Source organism: Melanerpes formicivorus, unplaced genomic scaffold, assembly GCF_026170545.1.
Source record: "Melanerpes formicivorus ecotype bairdi unplaced genomic scaffold, bMelFor1.0.p_v2 SCAF_4, whole genome shotgun sequence".
NCBI lineage: Eukaryota > Metazoa > Chordata > Aves > Piciformes > Picidae > Melanerpes > Melanerpes formicivorus.
In genome coordinates this window covers 37070168-37095154 of record NW_027142356.1, presented here as the reverse complement: position 1 = coordinate 37095154, position 24987 = coordinate 37070168, and the positions used below count along the sequence as shown (strand labels likewise).

The following is a 24987-nucleotide window of genomic DNA, read 5'->3' as shown; positions in this document are numbered from 1 at the left end:
CTAAAACAAGAGGAGAGGTTTGTCAGTTGCATACAGAACTGCTGCTGTCTCCACCTACAATCCAGAAGGCCTTGAACCCTTCATCAATAACAAATACACACTTCACTCATTTACTTCTCTGTTTGCTTCTCAGTTTGCTTAAGACACCCCCCCAGAGTATTTTCAGCTTGAGGTTCTGTGTGTTGCATTCTTGGCACTACCACGGCACAAAAACATCTGCATAAAGAGAAAAACCCACAGCTTTCTGCTATTGTACCTTGTGAGAACACAAACTCTTATCTGCTGCTACCTAAACCCAGGCCTCTTTAATTCTCCAGTGGTGTGTAAACAGGGAAACTCTTGTTCAGAGTATCACCTTCTGCTTGCATCCAAACCTTGACATCCACAAGTAATTCATTGTGGTGTCGTGTAAAGATGGACAGAAACCTTCACAAAATAAAAGCTGGGTAAGTTTACTAAGTGAAACTCTTTCCTCTAAGAAAAGTTGTGGTTTGGACAACTACACCTGGCTCCCACTAGGATTTCTTGTCAAGACCCATGTGAGTTCTGTGACAGTCACCTATCACTGCCCTGCCCAGCACTCGCTGCAGCACACAACTCTTCCACACATTTAGTGCTGGTGTCTCTCTTTTATAGCACTGGAGACCAACTGTTCCTCCTTTCACTTCAAGGAGGTTCCCAGTACTTCTCATGCTTTATCTCAGTGGCCTTTTGCTTGCTACCTTCAGGGGAATTCCACCTTAGAATGGCATTAGGAGCACATTCCAAACTGTCCATCACTTCCTTCTGACTCTCCTGAAGACAAACTGTCCCTGCAGCCTTTCCAGCTGGTACTTAGGTCTCTCTCTGATATCAGGTGGGTGCTACCATACTGTTTTGTCCTGCTGAGTTTTACACTGAGCTTAAGAAATGCTATGGATGTCTCCTCTGCCCTCCTGTGCCTTCCTTACTGAAGTTTCTAGCTGCTCAAGGAGAGGAAACTCCTCTTGCCATGGTACCACAAGCTCAACTTGTGGATTACAGGAGGAAAACAGTTGTGACCCAGTGGTACAAAGGGATTTTCACTTGTCAGCTCTAGTTGGTAACTTTTTACCATATGCAGACAAATTGTTCCTGGCTTCTCAGCCCAGCCTACGACACCTGATTCATTTAGTTCAAGTGTCTTTTGTTACTCATCGCACTTTCACACCTTCCCTCTCATTCAGGAACCTTTTCCACTCAGTGTTGTTGCAAAACCGATTTTGGAAGCGTAGGCAGATCTCCATTTCCATCCTGAAGACTTGAGATCAAAGGAGGACCACAGGAAGGGGCAGCACAAACACACAATGTCCAGAATTACTTCAGCCTAAGGCTGCCTGTCACATACTCACCTGCGAACAGGCTGTGCAAGTTTGCTACGAGGCACTGGGATGCCCCCTGCCGAAGGGGCACTGGGTCTGGGCAAACCACTCCTCATCCCTGCTGTCCCTGCCGGTCTGGTAAGAGTAGTACTGTTAATACTGCTGGCAGGGCTTGGCAAGCCTGAACTCTGGGCTGCAAGAGGCCCTGGTGAAGAACTACTATGTGTCATCTGTGTGGCCTCTGGAGAAGCAACTGAACCAGGTCCATGGTTACTAAATGCTTTGACTGGTTGTCGGAGAGCCAGGGGAGACGGTGCCGCCGGTGACCGGAACTTACTCGAAGGTGGTACTGGAAAATGAAATACAGGAATTACTGTCAAGCTTAAGCTACACTCACTGAAATTAACAACAGGAAATTACTTGATGGGAATATTCAAACAATGTGGGATGTAGAATGGAGTACAGCCAATCAAGCAGCAATGAGAAACAGGAATTCAGATGTCCTTTTAGTCAGGAGGTTTTGATAGCGTACGTCCAATGCCCTCTCTGCTTACTGCAGGTACTTTTAAAGCTGGATTTGTAAGCAGTAAGTAAGGGCTAACTGCTGTATCAGTCACAAGAAAGAGAGGAGAATGTGCTTCAGAGGCAACTTAACAGCTTCAGACCCTTGTGACCCTAATTCCCGTCCCTGAAAGAACACAACACAGTATTCTGCTGGGATGCACACTTTGAATCTATTTAGAGACTGTGTTAGCCTTCAGTGCTGAGATGCTGAACACAGAGCTGCTGGGATGTTTCTTTTAGGTTGTTCTGTTTAACCAAATCCAGTGACTTAGAAGTAACCTGCAGACAAGGTCATGTCCCAGATTTATTGGTTGATGGGGAGGGAGCATCAGTTGTAAATACAGGGTCAGTCAACCCCCAAGCCCAAAGAAATTCGAGGTGCTGCTATGAAGCTTAAAGCAGACAGCTATCCCAATTTGTAGCCTTCCTTCTCTTACAAACATTAGCAAAATCATCACTGTAACTAATACCTGTAGTAAAATAGTTTGTGTCTGAGTTGGGAGTCCTGTCTGGGGGAGGTTGCTAAGCCAGAACATTCAACAGCTCTTCAATGATGCCAAACTTCAAGCACAACTCTTCACAAGCATGAGAAGTATTTTCAAGCTATGCATAATGTATCACTAAGCAATAAACTAAGCCATCACCTTAAGACTCAAATGGAATGCCACCAGCTTTTCAAACTGATTAGTGGGTCAAGCAGCACTCAACAGAGGAGAATCAAATCAATCATGAAAGTAAAACAGAATCATGTTTATGTTTAGGGAGTTTGCATAAACTCTTCTTTCCTCCACTTCACTTTCTTTACACAGAGACCAAAGTTGTATCCCCTTTGGCAGGGCTTGTACCCAGAGGAGACAGTCCTTCACACAGCTTTCATTCTCATTTTACAAGGCAGATCCACTCAGAACATGACAAGAGGTAAGCAATGAGAGAGGAGACCCTCCACCGTGGGGTACAGAAGTAGTTTCCAGTTTGTACTCTGAAGCCCTTTCTTACAGGGGCTGCCTAGGAAGGCAGGTGCCTCACCACAGATAAGAGCTGCAGTTGATTCCTTTCTAGGTTATCCAAAGGAGGCCTTTCCCTCTGACACCAACAGCACAAAGCTGCTCATGAGAAGAGCTGACAAAAAGGGTGGCAGAGATGTCAACAATACCTGACAGCTGGTAAGTAGGGAGGAGAACAAATAAAACCCCTTAAAATAAACCCCTGGTGTCAAGCCAGAGGCTGGATTAAGTGAGCATTAACAGCAGCATGACTGGACAGAAAGAGCAGTGAAGTGCTGCTAGGACTAAGAGAGGTGACATTGTCAAGTGTGACAGGGCCTGTGACAGTGGTGCAATCCCTCTGCAGAACTTCCAAGTGAGGGAACCTTTACCACTGAACTCACTACAACACCTGGTTGGAACACAAAGACAGTATCATCTTAGCAACTGACCAACAGAGCCATGCCAGTGGAGAAAAAACTGGCTGCAGCTTTGGGCTGCCTGCAGGCATGCTGGGGAAAAAGGCTTTTAGGTACAAGCAATGAAAAGTTGTAACTGGAGAAAGCTTGTCACCTTCCCAGCAACAATAAACAGCAAAGTGCTTCTCTCCATTCCTTCCAGTTTTCTGTTGACCATATTGTACCATGTGGCCAGCGTGAGCTCTCAGTCCATCAACACTTCCTGTCAGCACAGCATTGCAGACATTGCTGAGAGCTGCATTCATCCTGGTGCATAAAGGAATGAATTGTCTTGACATGTGGACTGCCCTGGAGATCTTGGCACATGATGCAATTTCTGGCTAACAGAGGGATTTTTGTCTTGGAGACGTTTGGGGTATTTAATAGAACTCAGCTTGGCCTGCTTGGAAGATGGAATCACAGAGAGGGAGGTCATTGTGTCCCCATGTGTGGTACTGAGCTGAGCCCTGTTCAATAAAAACACACTGAAGGGTAAGGGGAGTGCTTAACAGCTTCACAAAACCCCAGCTCCTGAGAAACTAAACCACTAGAACCAACTGCAGTTAACACAGCTGACATTGGTGAAAGTAAATGGCACCGTGCAGCCACCCTCTCTGGATTCTGTCCTGGGCTGTGGGCAGGGAGCAAGAGATGCCTGCCTGCCAAAGTGGGATGCTGTGAAGCTACCACCTTGGCTGGCTTGCAACCCAAGGCCAGCAGCTGCATCCCAACCTGAAACCAGAATCAACTCTAATGAAGCTGTTGAAAAATCACAGCTACTGTGATGAGGTGATCCAGACTGATACACATGAACAGATGAGGTCAAACCACGGGAATCAGTTCACAGAAGAGACATGGGCCTGTTGAAGCAGGTCCAAAATGATCAGAAGGCTGGAACACCTCTGCTCTGAGGCAAAGTTCAAATGAGATGGGGCTGTTCAGTGTGGAGAAGAGAGAGCTCCAAGGAGACCTTAGTGTGGCTTTTCAGTACTTAAAGGGAGCCTGCAACAAACTTTTTAGCGTGGCCTGTTGTGACAGGACAAGGGGTGATAGTTTCAAACTAAAAGAGGGGAGACTCAGACTAGATGTAAGGAAGACATTGTTACAATGAGGATGAGGAGTCACTGGCACAGGTTGCCCAGGGAGGTGGTTAGATGCCCCATCCCTAGAAGCATTCAAGATCAGGTTTGGAGGGGGCTCTGAGCAACCTGATCCAGTTGAAGATGTCCCTGCTCACTGCAAGGGTAGCTGAATTAGATGGCCCAAAGCATTCTATGACCAGAGTGATACTGTCATACAGCACCTTACACTGCTGTGTAAGCCTTCACAGGCCTGTCATGGTGAGGAGTTTGCTGTCTGAGTGTATCTTGAACTGTCTTACACAACATGCTGTGTGGGGAAGATGCCAGGCCATGTGAGGAACGGCATTGTAAGAAACTAAAAGCAATTGTTGCTGATAGTTGTTTGTTCTTTTGAAGCTAAGGTCTTGTTTCATTACCACATAAAGCTTCCATATTTGTGAGAATCTCAGATCAGAAGCAAGAAAAAAATCAACACATCAAGGAGTATAAAAGAGCAAATACTGCAAAGGCCATGCTGGGTCTGTATTTGCAGTGAGGAACTGGGACACACAACTGGCAGTGCTCACTCTCCAAAGAGTTAACACAATTTCATCAAGTTAATCTTCTGTACATTTCCACAGCTCCAGACTAAGCCATCCACCTCCTAAGTGTTCCAGACATCCAGAGGAAGAAGAGATGGCCAGCTGGAAAGACTGCACAGAAGCCTTTGCAGAGGAACTGAGAGGATGGTCTTAGGCCAAAGCAGAGCACTGAGAGCACTTTTCAGATTATTTCATACCAAACAGAGAAGACTGTTAGAGATCTCCTAGGAAACCATGTGAATCTGGCTCAAACTTATTGCACTTCCCTAGAACATTCTGCATGGCGTGAAGCTGACTCAAAGAAGTTAGGGCTGGAACACCTCTGCTATGAGGACAGCCTAAGGGACCTGGGGTTGTTCAGCCTAGAGAAGAGAATACTCTGGGGGAACCTTAGAGCTGCCTTCCAGTACCTGAAGGGTTCCTACAGGAAGGCTGCAGAGGGACTTTTCATCAGGGTGTCTGGCAGTAGGACAAGGGGGAATGGTTTGAAGCTGAGGGAGAGTAGGTTTAGACTGGATCTTAGGATTGAGAGTTCACTTCTCTAATGCAGATTCCTTGGTTAACACCAGAAATCATCAATCCTTGGATTTTTTTCCTCTCAAAATCCAACACTCTGCCTTTTCTCCTATATAACACAGGGCTGCATTTTTAATGTTTAGCCTCCAAAGTTACTTTCATACAGCGAGGGCCAAGCTGGTTAATCTTGACATGCAACAGCAATTTCATTCAGCTAGAATACGTGAGATTCAATGCAGGTGAACAGCTGTCTGGGGTTTGCTGGAGCTTGAGAAGTGGTTGTAAGTTAATTACCTCCTTTTGCAGGTGGAGTTTGAAGAAACTGTTTGGTTTTGAAGGCAGCACGAGGCAAATGTTTCTGCCTTTGCAGAGCTGTTGAAAAACAAGAAGTGTTATATTTGTCTGCCAGGAGAAAACTGCTTGCTGGGAATTTCAGAATTGTATCCACTGGTGAAGCATCAAGGGACAGAGTGAGGAAGACACTCAAAAAGCAGATATGACTCTGGAAGCAGGGGGGGGGAGGGTGGGTGTTTAAATGGTGCTTGCTCTTAATGTCAAAGAGTTACAGAGAAGCGTGTCAGAAGTTTTGCAGTGCAAAATACGCAGGTTCTGTAAGAGTAAAGCTTCTTGGAGGGCAAAAAAGCCCAGAAAAGCAAACAAAAAAAGAAACAAAATCCCCCCAAAACATTAAATTAATACACCAAAGGGGAAAAACAAGCCACCTAGCAAACATGCTACAGCAATGGGTGCAAGATTAGATACAAAGATGAAAACTAAGCTGCCAGATTTGACCTGCTAAGACAGAACTTCTCCTTTTAAAGGAGCTTCCCTTTAAAAAGCCTAAGTCTCTGTCTGTATGTCAGCATACCAACAAATTGTGCTTTTCATTGTGCACATGGAAGCCACTTGGAGATGTCTGGGGTTTTTTTTCCTCCTCAAAAGGGTAGGCAAGAGAGCTGAAACTGCAAATGAAGACGTAGCAGTAAATTGTCAGCTGCCAGTACGCAGACAGCATGACAGAAATTAGGGTTTATTGCTCCTATTGTCCTGCCTGTTTTCTAGCACCATTCAAGGGCTGATACTGCCTCGACATGACCTCACCAGTTAGCAAGAGTAAAGAGTGTTCCAAGAGCTGTGGAATCTTGGCAGGGAGAGAATTACCTATTGCCAGCAGGAATGCAACGACTCAGCCTGTTTTCACTGCAGCATATTTAAGGGGGAGGAGGAAAGGAGGAAAGTAGTCAATGTAATAATAGAGCTTTGCCTACACAAAGGCTTCTTAAAATGATTGATGCATGAACAAACATCTCTGCCCACCTCACTGCATGGGGGCTTTACACCAGCATAAAGCTGCTTGCACTAGCAAGGCTTATTTCCATAGGGAGAAGGAAGAAAGATGGGGGAAAGTGTTAATCATAGAATTGTCAGGGTTGGAAGGGACCTCAAGGATCATCTAGTTCCAACCCCCCTGCCATGGACAGAGAGAGACACCTCACACTTAATGCACACTTGTGCATAAAGAAGCTCAGTAATCCTGTCACCAACTGGTGACCATCACTACACAAAGAAGGCAGGGGAAGGACAATTAAAATCCTACTACTACTAGTAAATACTTTTCTAAGCCTGTATTGTAATTGCCATCATCTTCCCTGCCCTTCAGTCAGTGCAAAGCTCAGTGTTTTGTGAAGTATGAAAGAAACCCATCATGGACTTTCCTTCATTCTGAAGCCATGCCTGGGTGGTCTACTCATTGTAGTCTTAACTAAGCCTAACCTGTCGTTTTCAACAAACAGCAGGAAGGGGTTGAACTCTTTCTAAACATAAACTGCTGCCTGTGGCCATTAAGAACACAAAACTGTTTCTGCCACTAACTAGAACTGAATGCAGAAAGGCACAAGGCAAGAAACAGCTCTTACTCAGCTTCTGGTCTTGCTATACACTTGAAGGCATAGCCATCAACAGCCAATGAAGCACAGTAAGATGTTCAGAAGTGAGCACAATCCCTAGGAATTTAGTGAGGCAGACCACTGGCCAAAGTGCTTCTGTCCACAAGTGTTCCCTTATATCATTTTTCACTGAAGCAGTGTTTTTGTTGTACCACACAAAATGAAGAACAGCCTCTCCCTTCCTCTTTATGGTCTTGAATATAGTCTGCCCTAATTCATCCAGCTAGAGTTAAATGTGGCACTGCACATGCCACTAAGTTTCTTCCCCCCTCATTATGTGCACGACCTCCAAGGCAGAGATGTGGGATGATATGGAAAGCAATTAAAATAGATCTAATTCCTTCCTTCTCAATGGAGACTCCAGGAAGCAGAGGCTCAAAGAGCTGAACAATTCTCTGCACTGCACACGGGGAAGACTTTCAGGCAGTGTCATGTGAGCAGTGCTGAGGACACAGGCATGGAGTGCACTCTTCTCCACCTTGCTGCTCCTGTAGTTACTGACTGCTGTTACATGACCTGTCACACCTGGTGCATGCTGAATGCACAGCTGGGTTTGCCTCAGATCAACTCAGCTGGAACACACTCCCTTTTCCTCAAAACACCCTCTCTCCCCTTTAACTCTTGAGCATGTATCTTGGCAAGCAGAACAGTTGCTTTACTGATGAACAATCTACAGCTTAGCTCTTTGCATAAGTATTATACTTAACTCTGCTTGAAGGCTTAACAACCATGTGCTAGGCAAGTACAAAAGCATCACACACAACCCACTCGAAAGCAGGTAGCTCCTGTGTGGAAGCCACCCTAGTGCTACAGCTTTGCACGGTCTGTGTGGCACAGGACTCAAATCCAGAGACTTGCCATAACTCTAACCCTTTAAAAGGCAGCTATTCCTTTGAGCAAGAGAAGTACTACTGTATATTCCAGTGTTTTGAGGTGAAACAGTTAACAGCTTTCACATTCAAAAGTACTTTCTGTACAGTGGCATGGAAAAGAAGAGCTAAATGAAGATTCTACCAATCACAACTGCTATTTGATTCAATCTCTTTCCAACAAGAACTTGGCTTTTTTCCCCCCATCACATTACACCTACAGCTTCAAATGACAAAGGTTTTCATGTTTGGTAGTTGTACCTCTAAACATCTTCTGCATCTTTCCTCTACTCTTTAGGGAAGTGGGTCCAATTTGCCAGTGTATCCACAAGAGGAGTTGCCTTTTCAGAAACTTACTGGATTCCTAACTCATTTTTGAATGCCAGCAACCATAGCAAGTTCAGTATTGCAGCCACAGCGAATGTGCAAGGGCATTATAAACAGCAGATCTTTGACAAGGGAGAAAGTAGTGACCTCAGGGGGCAAGCCAGCATCCTTGCAAAGGTAAGCTCATGCAAAACTTAGCAGGTGTATGGAGGAAGCTTCAAATCCCAAGACCCAGAAGTCATGGCCAAGGGAAAACAAAAAATCTGCTGCCATTTAACAGTGCTTTGTGCAAGGTGACAAAAGAGAGAACCAACAAGACAAAAATTATACAATCCAACAAAAAGCAAAAGGAAAAGGACACAATTCTGGAAGTTGTTTATACAATGTACAGTTTTGCAGAGAGTTTGGTCATCCAGACTAAGCAGAGATACTTACTCAGCGACTCCATACACAAACCGTTTTACGATTGGCACTAGCAAGACTCTGACAAACATCTGTAAGAGCAGGGAAACTGTAAAAGCTAGAAATCTGCCCTTCAGCAGTCAGACTTCACTCACACTTCACTGTCAGCTGCCTCTAGAGTGCTTCACATTTGGGCAAAGGCTCTCATGAAAGGCAAGCAAATTTACCTAGCTGGTTTTTGTGAGCCTCAGTCAATCCACAAGCTGAAATAAAGGACTGTACAAAGGTAATTCACACTACTCTGGCTCCTGCAATCAACTCAATACTCAATATGGAGACTTCTGTTGTCTGATCTCCCCATGAAGTTTCATTTCACTGTGACTATACTTTTAATTCTGGCAATTCAGCCAACTAAGCTGCTTTCTGTGCTCTCCCCTTCCCAGTTCACTCAATTTTAAAACCAACAAAACCTGTGCAGATTTGACCCAAAAGTACTCCCCCCTTCATTTTCTTCCAGGTCATTTTGATTATTTTTCCTTATCACAAAAGTGACACAGTTGGAGAGCTGCTGTCCATATGCTTTACAGTTTGGCAAGCAGAACAGTCCTGCATTAGATCCACACATGACCTGTGAGCTGTAAATCCCATTCTCAGAGTGTGTGTGAAGAGTGGAGGAAGAGGGCAAGGTGAAAGGCTGCTGGGGGGAACCTATATAAACCACCTTGTGACCTCCTTTCTTTGACTGCAATATTACACATCACTCACTGTCCACACAACCCTTAGATCTGATCTGACTCACTAATGAGTCTTTGTTCCTTATCCTGTATTTAACTGTATTTGGTTGCATTAACACTGCTTTGGAAGGAGCAGCTCAGTGTGCCTTTGCTGGTGGAATAAAGAGGAGCAGCTCAGTGTGCCTTTGCTGGTGAAGGAAAGAGGAGCAGCTCAGTGTGCCTTTGCTGGTGAAGGAAAGAGGAGCAGCTCAGTGTGCCTTTGCTGGTGAAGGAAAGAGGAGCAGCTCAGTGTGCCTTTGCTGGTGGAATAAAGAGGAGCTGCTCAGTGTGCCTTTGCTGGTGAAGAAAAGAGGAGCAGCTCAGTGTACCTTTGCTGGGGAAAAGGAGCAGCTCAGTGTGCCTTTGCTGGTGGAAAGGAGCAGCTCAGTGTGCCTTTGCTGGTGAAAAGGAGGAGCAGCTCAGTGTGCCTTTGCTGGTGGAAAGGAGCAGCTCAGTGTGCCTTTGCTGGTGAAGGAAAGAGGAGCAGCTCAGTGTGCCTTTGCTGGTGGAAAGGAGCAGCTCAGTGTGCCTTTGCTGGTGAAAAGGAGGAGCAGCTCAGTGTGCCTTTGCTGGTGGAAAGGAGCAGCTCAGTGTGCCTTTGCTGGTGAAGGAAAGAGGAGCAGCTCAGTGTGCCTTTGCTGGTGGAAAGGAGCAGCTCAGTGTGCCTTTGCTGGTGAAAAGGAGGAGCAGCTCAGTGTGCCTTTGCTGGTGGAAAGGAGCAGCTCAGTGTGCCTTTGCTGGTGAAGGAAAGAGGAGCAGCTCAGTGTGCCTTTGCTGGTGAAGGAAAGAGGAGCAGCTCAGTGTGCCTTTGCTGGTGAAGGAAAGAGGAGCAGCTCAGTGTGCCTTTGCTGGTGAAGGAAAGAGGAGCAGCTCAGTGTGCCTTTGCTGGTGAAGGAAAGAGGAGCAGCTCAGTGTGCCTTTGCTGGTGAAGGAAAGAGGAGCAGCTCAGTGTGCCTTTGCTGGTGAAGGAAAGAGGAGCAGCTCAGTGTGCCTTTGCTGGTGAAGGAAAGAGGAGCAGCTCAGTGTGCCTTTGCTGGTGGAAAGGAGCAGCTCAGTGTGCCTTTGCTGGTGGAAAGGAGCAGCTCAGTGTGCCTTTGCTGGTCAGAGGGTTACAAAACAGCTCAATTTACCAATATTATCTTACATTTCTTGTGAAGCTTTTAGATGACTGATCAGCTTTTACTGCAGGACTTCCATGGTTCAAATCTCCCCACATAATATTCATAATGCATGCTTCCCTTGAAAAATGTCACTAAAGGTTACTGAATGGTGAAAGTTGTTTCAAAATCAACTGGCCAGGAACCATTTAAACACCAGGCACTGTCAATATTGACAGATAAAGGAGCAGTGCATATTTTAAGTTTCATTTGCTTTGGCTTCTTTAAGGTCAGCATTTTCAAGAGGCTGGAAATCAGCAACATTCTCATCTCAGCTGGTTGGGTGCTTTGTGTTTTGTCCAACCCTAGCTTGCAGCTTCTTCTCTTGTTTTATCAGCTGGAAATTACCTATCCAGTTTCAGATTTTATGCACTTTTTGGCTTTTTTAAGTGGCAGTTACTGCTTTAGAAAAGGTTTGGATGAACTTCTGTCCCATGAAATAAATACTAGCCCACTGTTGGGCTAGTGGCTGCTAGTTTGTCCAGAAGTGAGCTGCTGAGATGAGATCCAGGTATATATTTTCATTGCCTAGTAAGTTTTTGTAGCCTGAAGCAAGAGCATTGCAGCCTCTACTCTGCTGAGACCCCACCTGGAGCATTGTGTCCAGTTCAGGACCCCTATTACAGGAAGGATCTGGAGGTGCTGGAAGGTGTCCAGAGAAGGGCCACAAGGATGAGCAGAGGGCTGGAGCTGCTCTGCTATGAGGACAGACTGAGGGAGTTGGGGCTGTTCAGTCTGCAGAAGAGAAGGCTCCAAGGAGACCTTCTTGTGGCCTTCCTGTATCTGAAGGGGGCTACAAGAAAGCTGGGGAGGAACTTTTGAGGGTGTCAGGGAATGATAGGATTGGGGGGAATGGAAAAAAAAGATAGAAATGGGTAGATTCAGCTTGGATGTTAGGAAGAATTTCTTCCCCATGAGGGTGGTGAGAGACTGGCACAGGTTGCCCAGGGAGGTGGTAGAAGCCTCATCCCTGGAGGTTTTTAAGGCCAGGCTGGAGATGGATGTGAGCAACCTGCTGTAGTGTGAGGTGTCCCTGCCCATGGCAGGGGGCTTGGAACTGGCTGAGCCTTGAGGTCCCTTTCAACCCTGACAATTCTATGATTCTGTAAAGCACAGAGAGTCACCAGCTCCTGAAATGCCTAACTCCCTGTATTTTGACTCTTAACAGCATTTCTACACACACTGTCAGAAAGCTCTGAATGGTATCTCAGCAACAGGTCAGACATTCTGTGAATGCCATCAGTCCTAGCTCTGCACCAAACGAAGCAGACTGACACAGGTATGATTCAAACAATAAATCAATCCAGATCAGTAGCTGCAGTGGGGCATGCATTTCTTTCCCCCCCCCTTTGCCATGACACTGGCTTAATTCCAAAGCAGAGGCTGAGGAGCCACTGAAGGTACTTACTGGCTGAGGCCTGAGGTTGAATGCGAGGTATCCCTCCGTTTGGCACTTGGAAGTTTGAGTCACTCCTGCTGTTCTTCACAGACTCAGCTTGGATGCTGGGTGTCCTGGACAGGTTTGGAAGACTACGCCTTAGTTTTTCTGTACAAAGCAACACAAACAGACAAAGTTCAGGTTATGAAGCCACAGCTGAACACCAGTTAACACTAACACAAAATGATGGCCAAGCAGAGCTACGCTGCAATTCAAAAGGCTATCTTGTTACATGAAGGAGGCCAGTGGTATCCTGGGGTGCATTAGTGTGTCCAGCAAGGTCTAAGGAGGTTCTCCTCCCCCTCTACTCTGCCCTGGTGAGACCACATCTGGAATACTGTATCCAGTTTTGGGCTCCCCAGCTGGAGAAAGACAGAGTTCTACTGGAGAGGGTCCAATGAAATGCTATGCGGCTAATTTGGGGACTTGAATATCTCCCCTATGAAGAAAGACTGGGAGACCTGGGACTGTTTAGTCTGGAGAAGAGAATGCTGAGAGGGGATAGTATCAGTCAGGGCTGGAAGGGACCGCAAGGATCACCTAGTTCCAGCCCCCCTGCCATGGGCAGGGACACCCCACACTAGATCAGCCTGGCCAGAGCCTCATCCAGCCTGGGCTTAAACACCCCCAGGGACAGGGCCTCAACCACCTCCCTGGACAACCCATTCCAGGGCTTCACCACTCTCTTGGGGAAGAACTTCCTCCTCACCTCCAGCCTGATCTTAATGTCTATAAATATCTGTCTTCTTAATGTCTATAAGTATCTGAGGGGTGGGTGTAAAGAGGAAGGGGATAGGCTCTTTTCAGTGGCACCCAGTAACAGGACAAAGAATAATGGATACAAGCTAGAACACAGAAGTTCCACCTCTGTATGAGCAGAAACTTCTTTACTCAGAGTGACAGAGCCCTGGAACAGTGCAGAGAGTGGATTATGACTCTGGGTTTTGTTCTACTGTTAGGTTTGCCTACTCAGATTCCCTAATTTGTAGTTTTGCACAGTCTACCTAGAAAGTGATTTATAAGTAGAATGCTTGCCTGAAGATTAAAAACACCTAACTACTATTTGAGTCAACTTTCAGGACTGCCCAGTCCCATGCCAACACATTATACAACAACCAACAGCCACCCACTTGGAAACTCACTCTTCACACACAGCATTTATGCTGATGACACCAAGATGAGTGGTGCTGTCCATATGCTAGAGGGATGGGATGTCAGCCAGAAGGACCTGGACAAGCTGGAAAGGTGAACCCAGGTGAACCTCCTGAGGTTCAACAAGGCCAAGTGCAGGGTCCTGCTCCTGGGTCAGAGCAATCCTTACTATCAATACAGGCTGGGGGATGAGGTGATAGAAAGCATCCCTGAGGAAAAGAACTTGGGAGTCCTGGTGGCCGAGAAGCTGTATGTGAGCCGACAACAAGCACTTGCAGTCCAGAAGGCCAATGGCATCAAAAGAAGCATGACCAGATCAAGAGAGGGGATTCTGCCACTTTGCTCTGGCTAGACCTCACCTGGAGTGTTGTGTCCAGCTCTGGAACCCTCAACACAGGAAGGACATGGACCTGATGGACCAGGCCCAGAGGAAGGCTACAGAAATGATCAGTGGGTTGGAGCACCTCTGCTGTGAGGACAGGCTGAGGGAGCTGGGGGTGTTCAGCCTGGAGAAGAGAAAGCTCCAGGAACATCTAATAGCAGCCTTTCAGTACCTGAAGGGGCCTACAAGAAGGCTGCAGAGGGACTGGTTCCTAAGGCTTGCAGTGACAGGACAAAGGGCAATGGTTTGAAATTAGAGAAGATTTAGATTGTATGTTAGGAACAAGTTCTTTACCATGAGGGTGGTGGAACACTGCAACAGGTTGCCAGAGGAGATGGTTGGGGCCCCACCCCTGGAGATACTCAAGGACAGGCTCAACAAGGCTCTGAGCAACCTGATCTAGGGGAGGATGTTCCTGTTCACTGCAAGGTGGTTGGTCTAGATGATTTTTGGAGGTGCCTTCCAACCCAAGCCATTCTATGACTGATTAAAAATCCCTGCTACATCCACCTCTCACAGGAGCTGACTCCATTCAGCGAATATTGGGGCTTCAAGGGCCTTCTAAAATTTGCCCCACTGCTCACACAAAGATGCCTTCAAATCTTTCTGAAGTCTGATGACATTCTGTGATTCTCCAGCTGTGCAGAGCTGGGTTGCTGACACATTTGAGATAGGAGCCTGCAGATGCCTTGTCAGGGGGTTTGGCCAAGCTGGTTCTGTAGAGGGATGCAGGAAAGAAGTACACTAACCATACACAACTGCTGAAGAGGAAAGCAAAGAGTCTTCAAGTGTACTCTCTGAACTTTGTAGCTGGCCTTGCTTTGTGCTGCAGCTGGTACATCACTGAACCCTGTCAACTAAATTTCCCTCTAACCCTTCTAGAGCAAAACCAAACCCCCCCAAAAACCCAAAACACAAATCCCAAACAACCTCTTATCAACTCTGACCAGCCATGCAACAGTCAGCTGCACTGCAAGGGAATTCCTTGGAAGGGTTTCAGGAACACATGATTGTAGGCTCTATTTTGATCCCCCTGCTATGTTGGGGACTGGTTGTTGGTACCTTGCCTCTCATGAGATATTTTGGCATGCATTAAGACTTCCATGAAACCTCAGAAAAGATTGGGAAAGGAAGTCTCAACTAAGTCACAACCCCACTGCCTCATTTCTGTGCTGTACATTCTACTACATGCCTCCCCAAATCACTACTGCTAGGGAAGATGCAAGCTAACCCTTCCAAAGTTATTCTTGAACTGCTGATGAAGCTTGCAGAATCATCTTCCCCAGAGGCTCTGATCACTGATTTCCATGGATTAAAATTCTCAACTTCCTTAGTCAAATAAACAGTGTAAGTGGCACAGACCTCTTAGCTGTATTAGGAGGTGGGGGGGGGGGGGGGGAACCCAAAACAACCAAGGAGAAAGAAAAGGAAAGGAAAAATTCTTTCAATATGCATTTTTACATCATCCACAGGCAGACATTTTTTGACCTGAAAGATGTGGGAGAAAATAAGTTGAATCCTTACTGTCTAAATGTCTATTCTTTCTGAATTCAGGCTCCTATTTGCCAGGCAGCAGCTGTGTTTGTTAAAATGGGAATATGCTTGTGAAGTTTCAACCCAGTTAAAGGAGCTCCTGCCAGATTGCTACCATGAGAAAAGTACATTCAAGAAGCAGAAAAGTCACAGCAGGTTACATCATTTTGTTCTGTGCCAATACAGCATCATTATAGGATCACAGAATTGTCAGGGTTGGAAGGGACCTCAAGGATCAGCCAGTTCCAACCCTCCTGCCATGGGCAGGGACACCTCACACTACAGCAGGTTGCTCACAGCCATCTCCAGCCTGGCCCTCAAAACCTCCAGGGATGAGGCTTCCACCACCTCCCTGGGCAACCTGTGCCAGTGTCTCACCACCCTCATGGGGAACAACTTCTTCTTAACATCCAATCTGAATCTACCCATTTCTAGTTTTGTTCCATTCTCCCAGTCCTATCACTCCCTGACACCCTCAAAAGTCCCTCCCCAGCTTTCTTGTAGCCCCCTGCAGATACTGGAAGGCCACAATTAGGTCACCTAGGAGCCTTCTCTTCTCCAGACTGAAAAGCCTCAACTCCCTCAGTCTGCCCTCAGTGGAGAGGACCTCCAGCCCTCTGCTTATCCTCATGGCTCTTCCCTGGACATGTTCCAGCACCTCCAGATCCTTCCTGTCCTAGGGGCTCCCAAACTGGACACAGTGCTCCAGGTGGCCTCAAGTTTACTTCAAGTTTGGGTTTTTTTTTTGCAAAGCTTTGAGTGATCAAACATATCCAAGAAATGCATGATGCAAGTACCACTATGTTTAAGGCTATGTTCATGCTCAAAGAGTTTAGAGTCCTGCACTGCCAGAACACATTCAGCTATCTCACAGCTTCAAGCACACATAAATTGCCACCTCACACTGATGTGACCACAGGTACTTTCCCTGCATTTTATTCAAGGCCTAACCCTGCTGCTGAATGATGGCTTCCCTTGGGCTGTGCTTTATTTTAGGGCATTTGCCTGCCAAAGATAGAACTTGGCCACCAGGAAACTCAATTACACCCTGAGTGACTGAGTGAGATCTAAAATAAATGCTAGCCTATTAACTCAGGTATCTGACTGCAGACCTAAAATAAATGCTAGCCTATCAACTCAGGTATCTGACTGCAAGGGCTCCCCAAAGATCTGAAACAAATGCAAGCCCATCAACCCAGTATCTGACTGCAAGGGCCCCCCAAAGATCTAAAACAAATGCAAGCCCATCAACCCAGTATCTGACTGCAAGGGCCCCCCAAAGATCTAAAACAAATGCAAGCCTATCAACTCAGATATCTGACTGCAAGGGCTCCCCAAAGATCTAAAACAAATGCAAGCCCATCAACCCAGTATCTGACTGCAAGGGCCCCCCAAAGATCTAAAACAAATGCAAGCCTATCAACTCAGATATCTGACTGCAAGGGCTCCCCAAAGATCTGAAACAAATGCAAGCCCATCAACCCAGTATCTGACTGCAAGGGTTCCCCCAAAGGTCTGAAACAAATGCAAGCCTATCAACTCAGGTACCTGACTGCAAGGGCCCCCCAAAGATCTAAAACAAATGCAAGCCTATCAACTCAGGTACCTGACTGCAAGGGCCCCCCAAAGATCTAAAACAAATGCAAGCCCATCAACTCAGGTATCTGACTGCAGATCTAAAACAAATGCAAGCCCATCAACTCAGGTATCTGACTGCAAGGGCCCCCCAAGGATCTAAAACAAATGCAAGCCCATCAACTCAGGTATCTGACTGCAGATCTAAAACAAATGCAAGCCTATCAAACCAGTATCTGACTGCAGATCTGAAACAAATGCAAGCCCATCAACTCAGGTATCTGACTGCAGATCTGAAACAAATGCAAGCCCATCAACTCAGGTATCTGACTGCAAGGGCTCCCCAGCTGAAGCTTTGCTTGCTCTGCTTTCTCCTCAACAGCTCAGCTCAAACTGTGATGCTATAGAGGCACACAAGCTCTCGCTCTGCATGCAGGAGCTACACAGCTCATGTCACCACACTTCGAGGCAGGGCTCCTTACCTTCACTTTTGACATTAGTGGTCTGCAAGTCCGTGGGGTGGCCCTGGAGCGAGAGCCGCGGCTGCTGCAGCCGGCTGATCATGGGCTGGGGCGAGACCCTGCTGTACTCGATGCTGCGGGCGGGCGAGCGGGAGCGAGGGGAGTTCCGGGGAGACTGCTTGGGGGAAGGCCAGGGAGAGCTGCGAGGCGAGGGCGAGAACCTGTTCACAGCAGGGTGCACGGCGTGGTGCGTGCCATCTTCCTCGTCCTCCAGGCTCTGCGCGTCCAGCTCCTGGTCGCTGAAGGTGCCTCTCCTGGTGGAGTTGCAGGAAGAGCCAGAGCTGCGCCGAGAAGCGCTCGCCGCGTACTCCTGACGGAGGCCTGGCGACAACCACAGCCTTGGTTACTTGCTTCCAGCCCACACACACTTCAAGAGGAGACAAATACCCACCCAGTGCTCCAACTCCCACCTGCCTCACTGTAACTCCTTTCATTTGATTCATCCCAGATTCGCACCACAGAAAAGTTACCTACCGTTATCCGACTTTAGCCTAGTCCCTGACTGCCAAGACTGAAAAGAAATCACCACTGGATGCAAAAGAGAAATACTGATGAGGCCTCTCTCTGTCACAGGACTGGGTGCTAGTTTTAGGCTGTGCCTTTAAAACTTTTTTTCCCACAGGTCTTGAACAGAAAGTGGCAAAATGTAAATGAATCACTCTTGGGCCTAAAAAGGAAAATAAAGGTAATTCCAAGCCACCACAGATTGCTCGTGGGAATACAGAGAAGAGGCATAAACAGTTCCAGCTCTCTATGCTGCTTCTGTCACTTCTGCTTCCAACTCCTCTCTCTCCCTCCCCTGTGGCCTTGCAGGCTCTCTCTCTTTTGACTATTGTGTGAGGTCATGGGAAGGAGGGAGGGAGTGGGGGAAGAAGTGAATGGGTCCCCTGGATCTGCCCGGGGGGGGGTCTGAGGAGGTTCTGTGTTGCTTATAAATTGTAAAGATAAATATTGTACATATGTTGTATCTTTTGTACATATCCCTTGCATTCCATACCTCTAGACTTCAGTTTGCTTGTAAATAGAGCTTCACTTGTTTCCAAAACCTTCAGAGCGAGTCTGGCAGTTTTATTTTGGGGGTAGTTCCTCCAAATTAGTTTGGTGGCAGTTTCAATCCACAACTGAAGGGCAGTGGAGCTCTGATGGCAAGTGGCAGAGGGGCTCACACAGCCCAGGAGGTACAAAGAGTCCACTGGGGTGCAGAAAGAAACTTCTATTCTTCATTCTTTTTAAAAGAGCCTTTGTTTCTTTCCTCCTTACCTCATCCTTTCAACATTTATCTTCTTGCACATATTTGTGATGTTTTTGTGTAAGCAGTGTGTTAGTAGAGCAGCATGGGTGTATGATTTACGCAAAAAATACACAGACCTTGAGTTTTGGGGGTTGTGTTTGGGTTTTTTCTTCCCCCCACACACAGGGGTATGCAGTGAAGTCTATGCCTGCCTGCTGAGACAACTGAGAAATTACTGCCACTGTCTGCAGGCTCAGAGGGTCAAAGAGACAGAGACCCAACTGAACCTACAATGGAGAGACATCAGCACAGGTGCTTCACTATTCTTTGCCATACTGACTTTGCATTTGGGTGACTTCAACCATAGTTTAAGGACTGATGGCAACAAGCCTGGATGACATCAGGGAGGCACATATGTCCTGAGAAGACTCCAGTCTTGTGGCCACCCTTCCATTTGTACTCCATGGTACAAATCCACACACTCCCTAGCACTTCTTTTGTCCACTGTTCCTCCAATTCTGCACAGCAGCTTCCTTCCTTTATCACGGAATTAGCCTTCTTGGGAGAAGGACATTTGTACATCCATAACAGAATTCACCCCCCTTTCAACCATTCCTGCTAAGCAAGTGCTACTGCAGTTACTAAGAAAAGGATCAACTGCTCCACTTGGTTTCCAGGATGGAAAACACTTACTTTCTTCTTGCATTCGTGCTAGAATTTGCACATCTGTGACATCATTTAGCTTGTAATTAGAGCCAATGGAGTCTTCATCCATCTCAGATGCACTCAATTCACTGTCCAGAGAGGATTGTGGGCTTAGTGGAGGGTTTCTATCTGCTGAGCTTTTAAGGTAACCTAGAGAAAGAAAATACAGTGGGGTTAAAGAAAAAAATAGGGGGGGTTAAGAAAAGGCAAACTGCATTTCCTTTCCTAGTTCAAGAACCACCAAGATAAAAGCAGATTGTGACAGACATTGAGTCTGATAGACCAACTGGAATGTTTGATTGTGAACCCAGGCTGAAAAGATGATTTACACAAGCAGAGCTGAGCCATTACCTTCTAAACAATGATCAACTTTATAAAATCATCACAATGGTGACCAAAGTTCATGACAGACAACCTTGGCTACCTGTACCTAGCTGCGACTGCTACGGAGTCCCCACAGCTCTTACACAAAGTGCAACTGTGTACCTGTCCTGTTTGTGCCTCCACTCTCATCCCTGCACTCTACCTTCCAAGATGTTAAGTTTGACTCCATCTTTCTTGGCAGTAAGGACTTCACAGAATTACAGGAGTTGGAAGGGACTTCTGCAGATCCTGTCCAAGCCCCCTGCCACAGCAAGTTCACCTATAGTAGGCTGCACAGGACAGCATCCAAGAGGTTTTTGAATGACTCCATAGTGGGAGACCCCACCACCTCGCTGGGCAGCCTGCTCCAGTGGCCTACCACCCTCAGAGGTGCTCCTCATGTTTAGATGAATATTGATTGAGTTTGGAATGCTCAAAACACAGCTTATCTGAGAATACTGCCTGTTCTGTGTACACATCTTTACTAACTACAACTTCTGCCTTCTGGCTGACACCCCATGGTCAGCTACATCTCATCTCATCTCACTGTCCTGCAGGCACATACCAGCACTGTGGCACACCATGCAAAGCAGAGCCATGTAGATGAAGGCAAAAGCTGAGTAACTGCTCTGCAGGGAATATACTGCAGTGCAGGCTTCTCTTTACAAGCCCACACTGAACTACAGATAGTTGGACTGTCAATGCAATCTCCCCTGCAAGCTAACTTGAGTTAAAGGCTATTTAATAAGCCAACATTCTGACTGGAGAGTAGAGACATTTTCCAGGCATTGACTCTTCTGATGCAAAGAAAGCATCTATGGGACAGAATAAATGCAGTAAACACTGCCAGAAGTTGATGTTCACACTGCTGGCTGCAAAGCCTTGTGGAATGCCTTTCAGTAAAATACAGGCTCCTTAGATGATACTGCTCACATCTGAGGTACTGATGGATACACTGCATACCAAATGTTTCACTTCATAAGGATCAGGGTAGTTGAAAAGACTTTACAACTGCCAACATCTAAGCTCTGAACACCTACTGTGCAACTTATATCCCAGTCAATTACAGGGTCAGGCCTAGAAGCCACTTATATGTTAGGACTCCACAGAACTAACTCACTCTAGGTGTTTTGATCTAACTGCTAATATGCATCAGTGATTTAAGAGACATGGACTTCCAGAGAAAACATTTTAAATGTGTCTCATGCCAGAAAGTCTCTAAAAAGCCTGAATACTACATCCCACAAAAGATGGACAAGCTTTTGGTGTCTTGCTCACTCTCGTTCAATGCATATATAATCTATTTGAGTACATGAAGGAAGCAATGGAAAGACCAAACTCTCACACACATTTACCTGAGGTACCAGGAGGTATGAGCTGTTTCACTAATGCAGATTTCACAGGTGTTGAGGAGGGGGAGTTGAAGCCACTGCTGTAGGGGCTGCTTGTATTTGGACTGTAGGAGCTGGCGTAACTGACAGCGCCGAAAGGGCTGCTGTACAAATTCTGCCTCTTGAGAGCTGTATGAGGGAGGAGGAGAGTGACAAATTACACTGAAGGAGCCAATGAAAGATGAACACAACACTGCATCATATCTTCAGTGTGATTCAATTACTATACAATTCAAACAGAACATTTCAGTCATTGGTAAGTTTCTCATCTCCTAGACACAACCACGCTGTGGAAGGAGTGGGAGAGGAGGGCAAGACAAGGTAACAACAAATGGTTTCCTTGTACCAATCAGACCTAAGTTCACTCTTCAAGATGTTCAATGCAGGCACTGGGAAGGAAGAAGGAAACAACTCAAAAGACAGTAGTAGGTAAGCTACACTAATACATATCCCCTAGGCATGAGCAGATACAAACCAGAGTGCACCATGAGGTCTAGCTCTCCAGGATTCACACAGCTGTCTGGATCCCACAGTGCTTCAACAGCAGCCCTAAGACTGGTGCCACAGAACTATCAATACTCCCTACAGACTTTCCCAAAGTGTAGGCTAAAATGAAAAGTCATTGAGCATGGCAAATCCTTCTGCTTACCTATCTGGGTACCAGGAACCTACTGGGCAGGTCAACTGTAGGATTATTCCCTTCTGCAGAGCTCCTGTTCTAATGCTTGGGGATTTTTCTGTCTGTGGATTTGAAGCTCACATGGAAGATCTGAAACTGGGTAATTGCCCCTGCCATTTATTGCAAACATTTCAATGCTGAAGTGTTTTCAGATTCATTTTGGCCACTGGTGAACGTTTTCAGGATGATACTGAAAATTCCCCTAGTTACCAGGGCTATGATTTGGTTTAGTTACTGAAATGCTCAGCATTTTACATTACGTTTTAATGCAAGAAACTTCCACGGGGGGAAAGTGTGAACCCAAAGGAAATTTGTGGTGACTTTGGGCAAAAATCAGTTCCTTCACTGCTGAGAGTATTTTACACCAAACACCTGTAATTTCAGCAAAGAACAAATCAAGCTGCAGAACTGTAAGCTGCAAGCTTGAGACCCAAACTTGATCATATGTAAATCTAGATTGAACTGCAGCTTGCCTAGCTGCAAGAAACTGAATTCATCAAGGCATGAGAGCACTGAAATTATGCATACAGATTACAGACTGACAAGAACAGGCCTGGCAATGTATGGCAATGCTCTCAAGTGGTGCTTAGAGAGGAAAGGAGGAAAAAAAAAATCACAGCAGAAATTAAGTTATTCAAAGAATATTGTGTGACCTCTCTGCAATTCAAAAATGGCTTTAATTAGCACTGGAAGAATTGGGCTACTGATAGCAGTGTACAAGTAAAGGACTTGAACATGACTAGGTGACTTTTGGAGGTCCCTTCCAACCCAAACCATTCTATGATTATGTACTAAAAAGCCTTTCATTCAGAGTAAGACTCGTGTATGTTTGTTTTGACATGACAAGAAGCCAAAAGACCACAGCTGCATGAAACGCTGCTTTGAGCTGCAAAGCCTGCTTCAGCTCCTCCTCCTGCCCCACTTGGCTCTTGGTCACTATGTCCTCAGTTGTCCAGCCTACTAGAGTGAATGTAAGTTAAGAACACCTAGAGTGTTTTAACTGACTGTTTCAGTGAGTTTTCAATCATGCTCCAAACCAAACCAGCACCCAAGCAAACAGAGCACAAGGCAGGATGGAGATAGAAGCAGCAGAAATGTTGAGTCACTGGAAGGTATCTGGAGAAGGGCAACAAAGCTGGGGAGGGGTCTGGAGCACAGCCCTGTGAGGAGAGGCTGAGGGAGCTGGGGTTGCTTAGTCTGGAGAAGAGGAGGCTCAGAGGAGACCTTCTTGCTCTCTACAACTCCCTGAAGGGAGGTTGGAGCCAGGAGGGGTTTGGTCTCTTCTCCCATGCAACCAGCACCAGAACAAGACGACACAGTCTCAAGCTGTGCCAAGGGAGGTTTAGGCTGGATGTTAGGAAGAAGTTCTTCATAGAAAGAGAGATTGTTTATTGGAATGTGCTGCCCAGGGAGGTGGTGGAGGCTGGATGAGGCACTTGGTGCCATGGTTTAGCTGATTAGATGGTGTTGGGTGCTAGGTTGGACTCGATGGTCTCAAAGGTCTTTCCCAACCTGGTTAATTCTATTCTAATATAAATTAAAGCTGACTTGACAGCAGATTCTTTCAATTGCACCTCCTGTAGAGATCCCTCCCAGACTCTAAACCAGTTGATATTACTAATGTTTTTAATTAGAGTGGAAAGAGAGCTACAGAGGATGAAAGTTTATTTCCCAGCTTTCACAACAAGTCTTAAATGATCTGCACTAATTTCAGCAATTAGTGACTTCAATTAATCCTACCAAGTATTCTTGAGGTACCTTCAGTTTATTTTGAGAGTGTCAGAAGGGAAACCTCCATTTTATTGCAAAGCTCAGTCAGCAAGCCCAGTAATTACAAGCTGGTTGTGCTCTGATGAAACTCCTTTGACATCAAGTTCTTCTGGCATTCACACAGGAACTCCAAAGCATCCATTCCAGCTGAATCTTTGTTCTCATGCCAAAAGAAATTTACTTTTCATCTCTTGCAGAGTATGACAGTAAAAGAAACTCAAACCCTCAAACATAAGCCTGCACAACACTTATTTTGTCCTTATTACACAGGCCAAGTGTTTTAAAGTATGGACCACAAATTAGAAGACAATTGTGCTGCTGCATAACCTTCAGAACAGGCTCTTTGTGCATATCCACAAGGATACAAAATATCTGATCACACAGATTTCTCTGGATGGAAAAACCACCCCAACCAAAACCACCCATGCTTTTGTTCCACAGAAAATGTGTGCTGTGGTACATGGTGACACTCTGTACGCCACAGTAGTTTTCACCCTAGCTTCCTTCTGCCTTCCTCAGCACTATATTTCCCCCCAGGAAAAAAAATAATAAAAGAAATGGATTTGAACTCATTTTTTTTGCCTAGAATTTCTGAAGCTTCTCCAAGAAGCACTTGCAGCCCAGAAAGCCAATCAGATCCTGGGCTGCATCAGGAGAAGTGTGGCCAGCAGGTCGAGGGAGGTGATCCTCCCCCTCTGCTCAGCTCTGGTGAGACCCCACCTGGAGTACTGCCTCCAGTTCTGGAGCCCCTATTACAAGAGGAATTTGGAGGTGCTGGAAGGTGTCCAGAGAAGGGCCACGAGGATGAGCAGAGGGCTGGAGCTCCTCTCCTACATAGACAGACTGAAGGAGTTGGGGCTGTTCAGTCTGGAGAAGAGAAGGCTCCCAGGTGACCTCATTGTGGCCTTCCAGTATCTGAAGGGGGCTACAAGAAGGCTGGGGAGGGACTGCTCAGGATCTCAGGTAGTGATAGGACTAGGGGGAATGGAATGAAGCTGGAGGTGGGGAGATTCAGGCTAGATGTGAGGAGGAAGTTCTTCCCCATGAGAGTGGTGAAGCCCTGGAATGGGTTGTCCAGGGAGGTGGTTGGGGCCCCATCCCTGGAGGTGTTTAAGCCCAGGCTGGCTGAGGCTCTGGCCAGGCTGATCTAGTGTGGGGTGTCCCTGCCCATGGCAGGGGGGTTGGAACTAGCTGATCCTTGTGGTCCCTTCCAACCCTGACTGATACTATGATACTAAGAGGTGTCTGT

The 24987-nt window shown here is 46.4% G+C and overlaps 1 protein-coding gene across 2 annotated transcripts in view; it reads right to left on the bottom strand.

Moving 5' to 3' along the window:
- The window catches only part of SLAIN2 (SLAIN motif family member 2), a 42742-nt gene that overhangs the window by 1314 nt on the left and 16441 nt on the right, over nucleotides 1-24987 (bottom strand). The window contains exons 3-8 of one of the 2 annotated variants that reach the window (XM_068137659.1): nucleotides 21254-21418; nucleotides 19524-19685; nucleotides 17561-17920; nucleotides 12407-12544; nucleotides 5819-5896; nucleotides 1371-1689 (exon numbers count right to left, since the gene is read on the bottom strand). In XM_068137659.1, the coding sequence (XP_067993760.1) occupies nucleotides 1371-1689; nucleotides 5819-5896; nucleotides 12407-12544; nucleotides 17561-17920; nucleotides 19524-19685; nucleotides 21254-21418 (1222 nt within the window). The remainder of the gene's footprint in view (nucleotides 1-1370; nucleotides 1690-5818; nucleotides 5897-12406; nucleotides 12545-17560; nucleotides 17921-19523; nucleotides 19686-21253; nucleotides 21419-24987) is intronic. The other variant, XM_068137660.1, reaches the window with a different exon arrangement.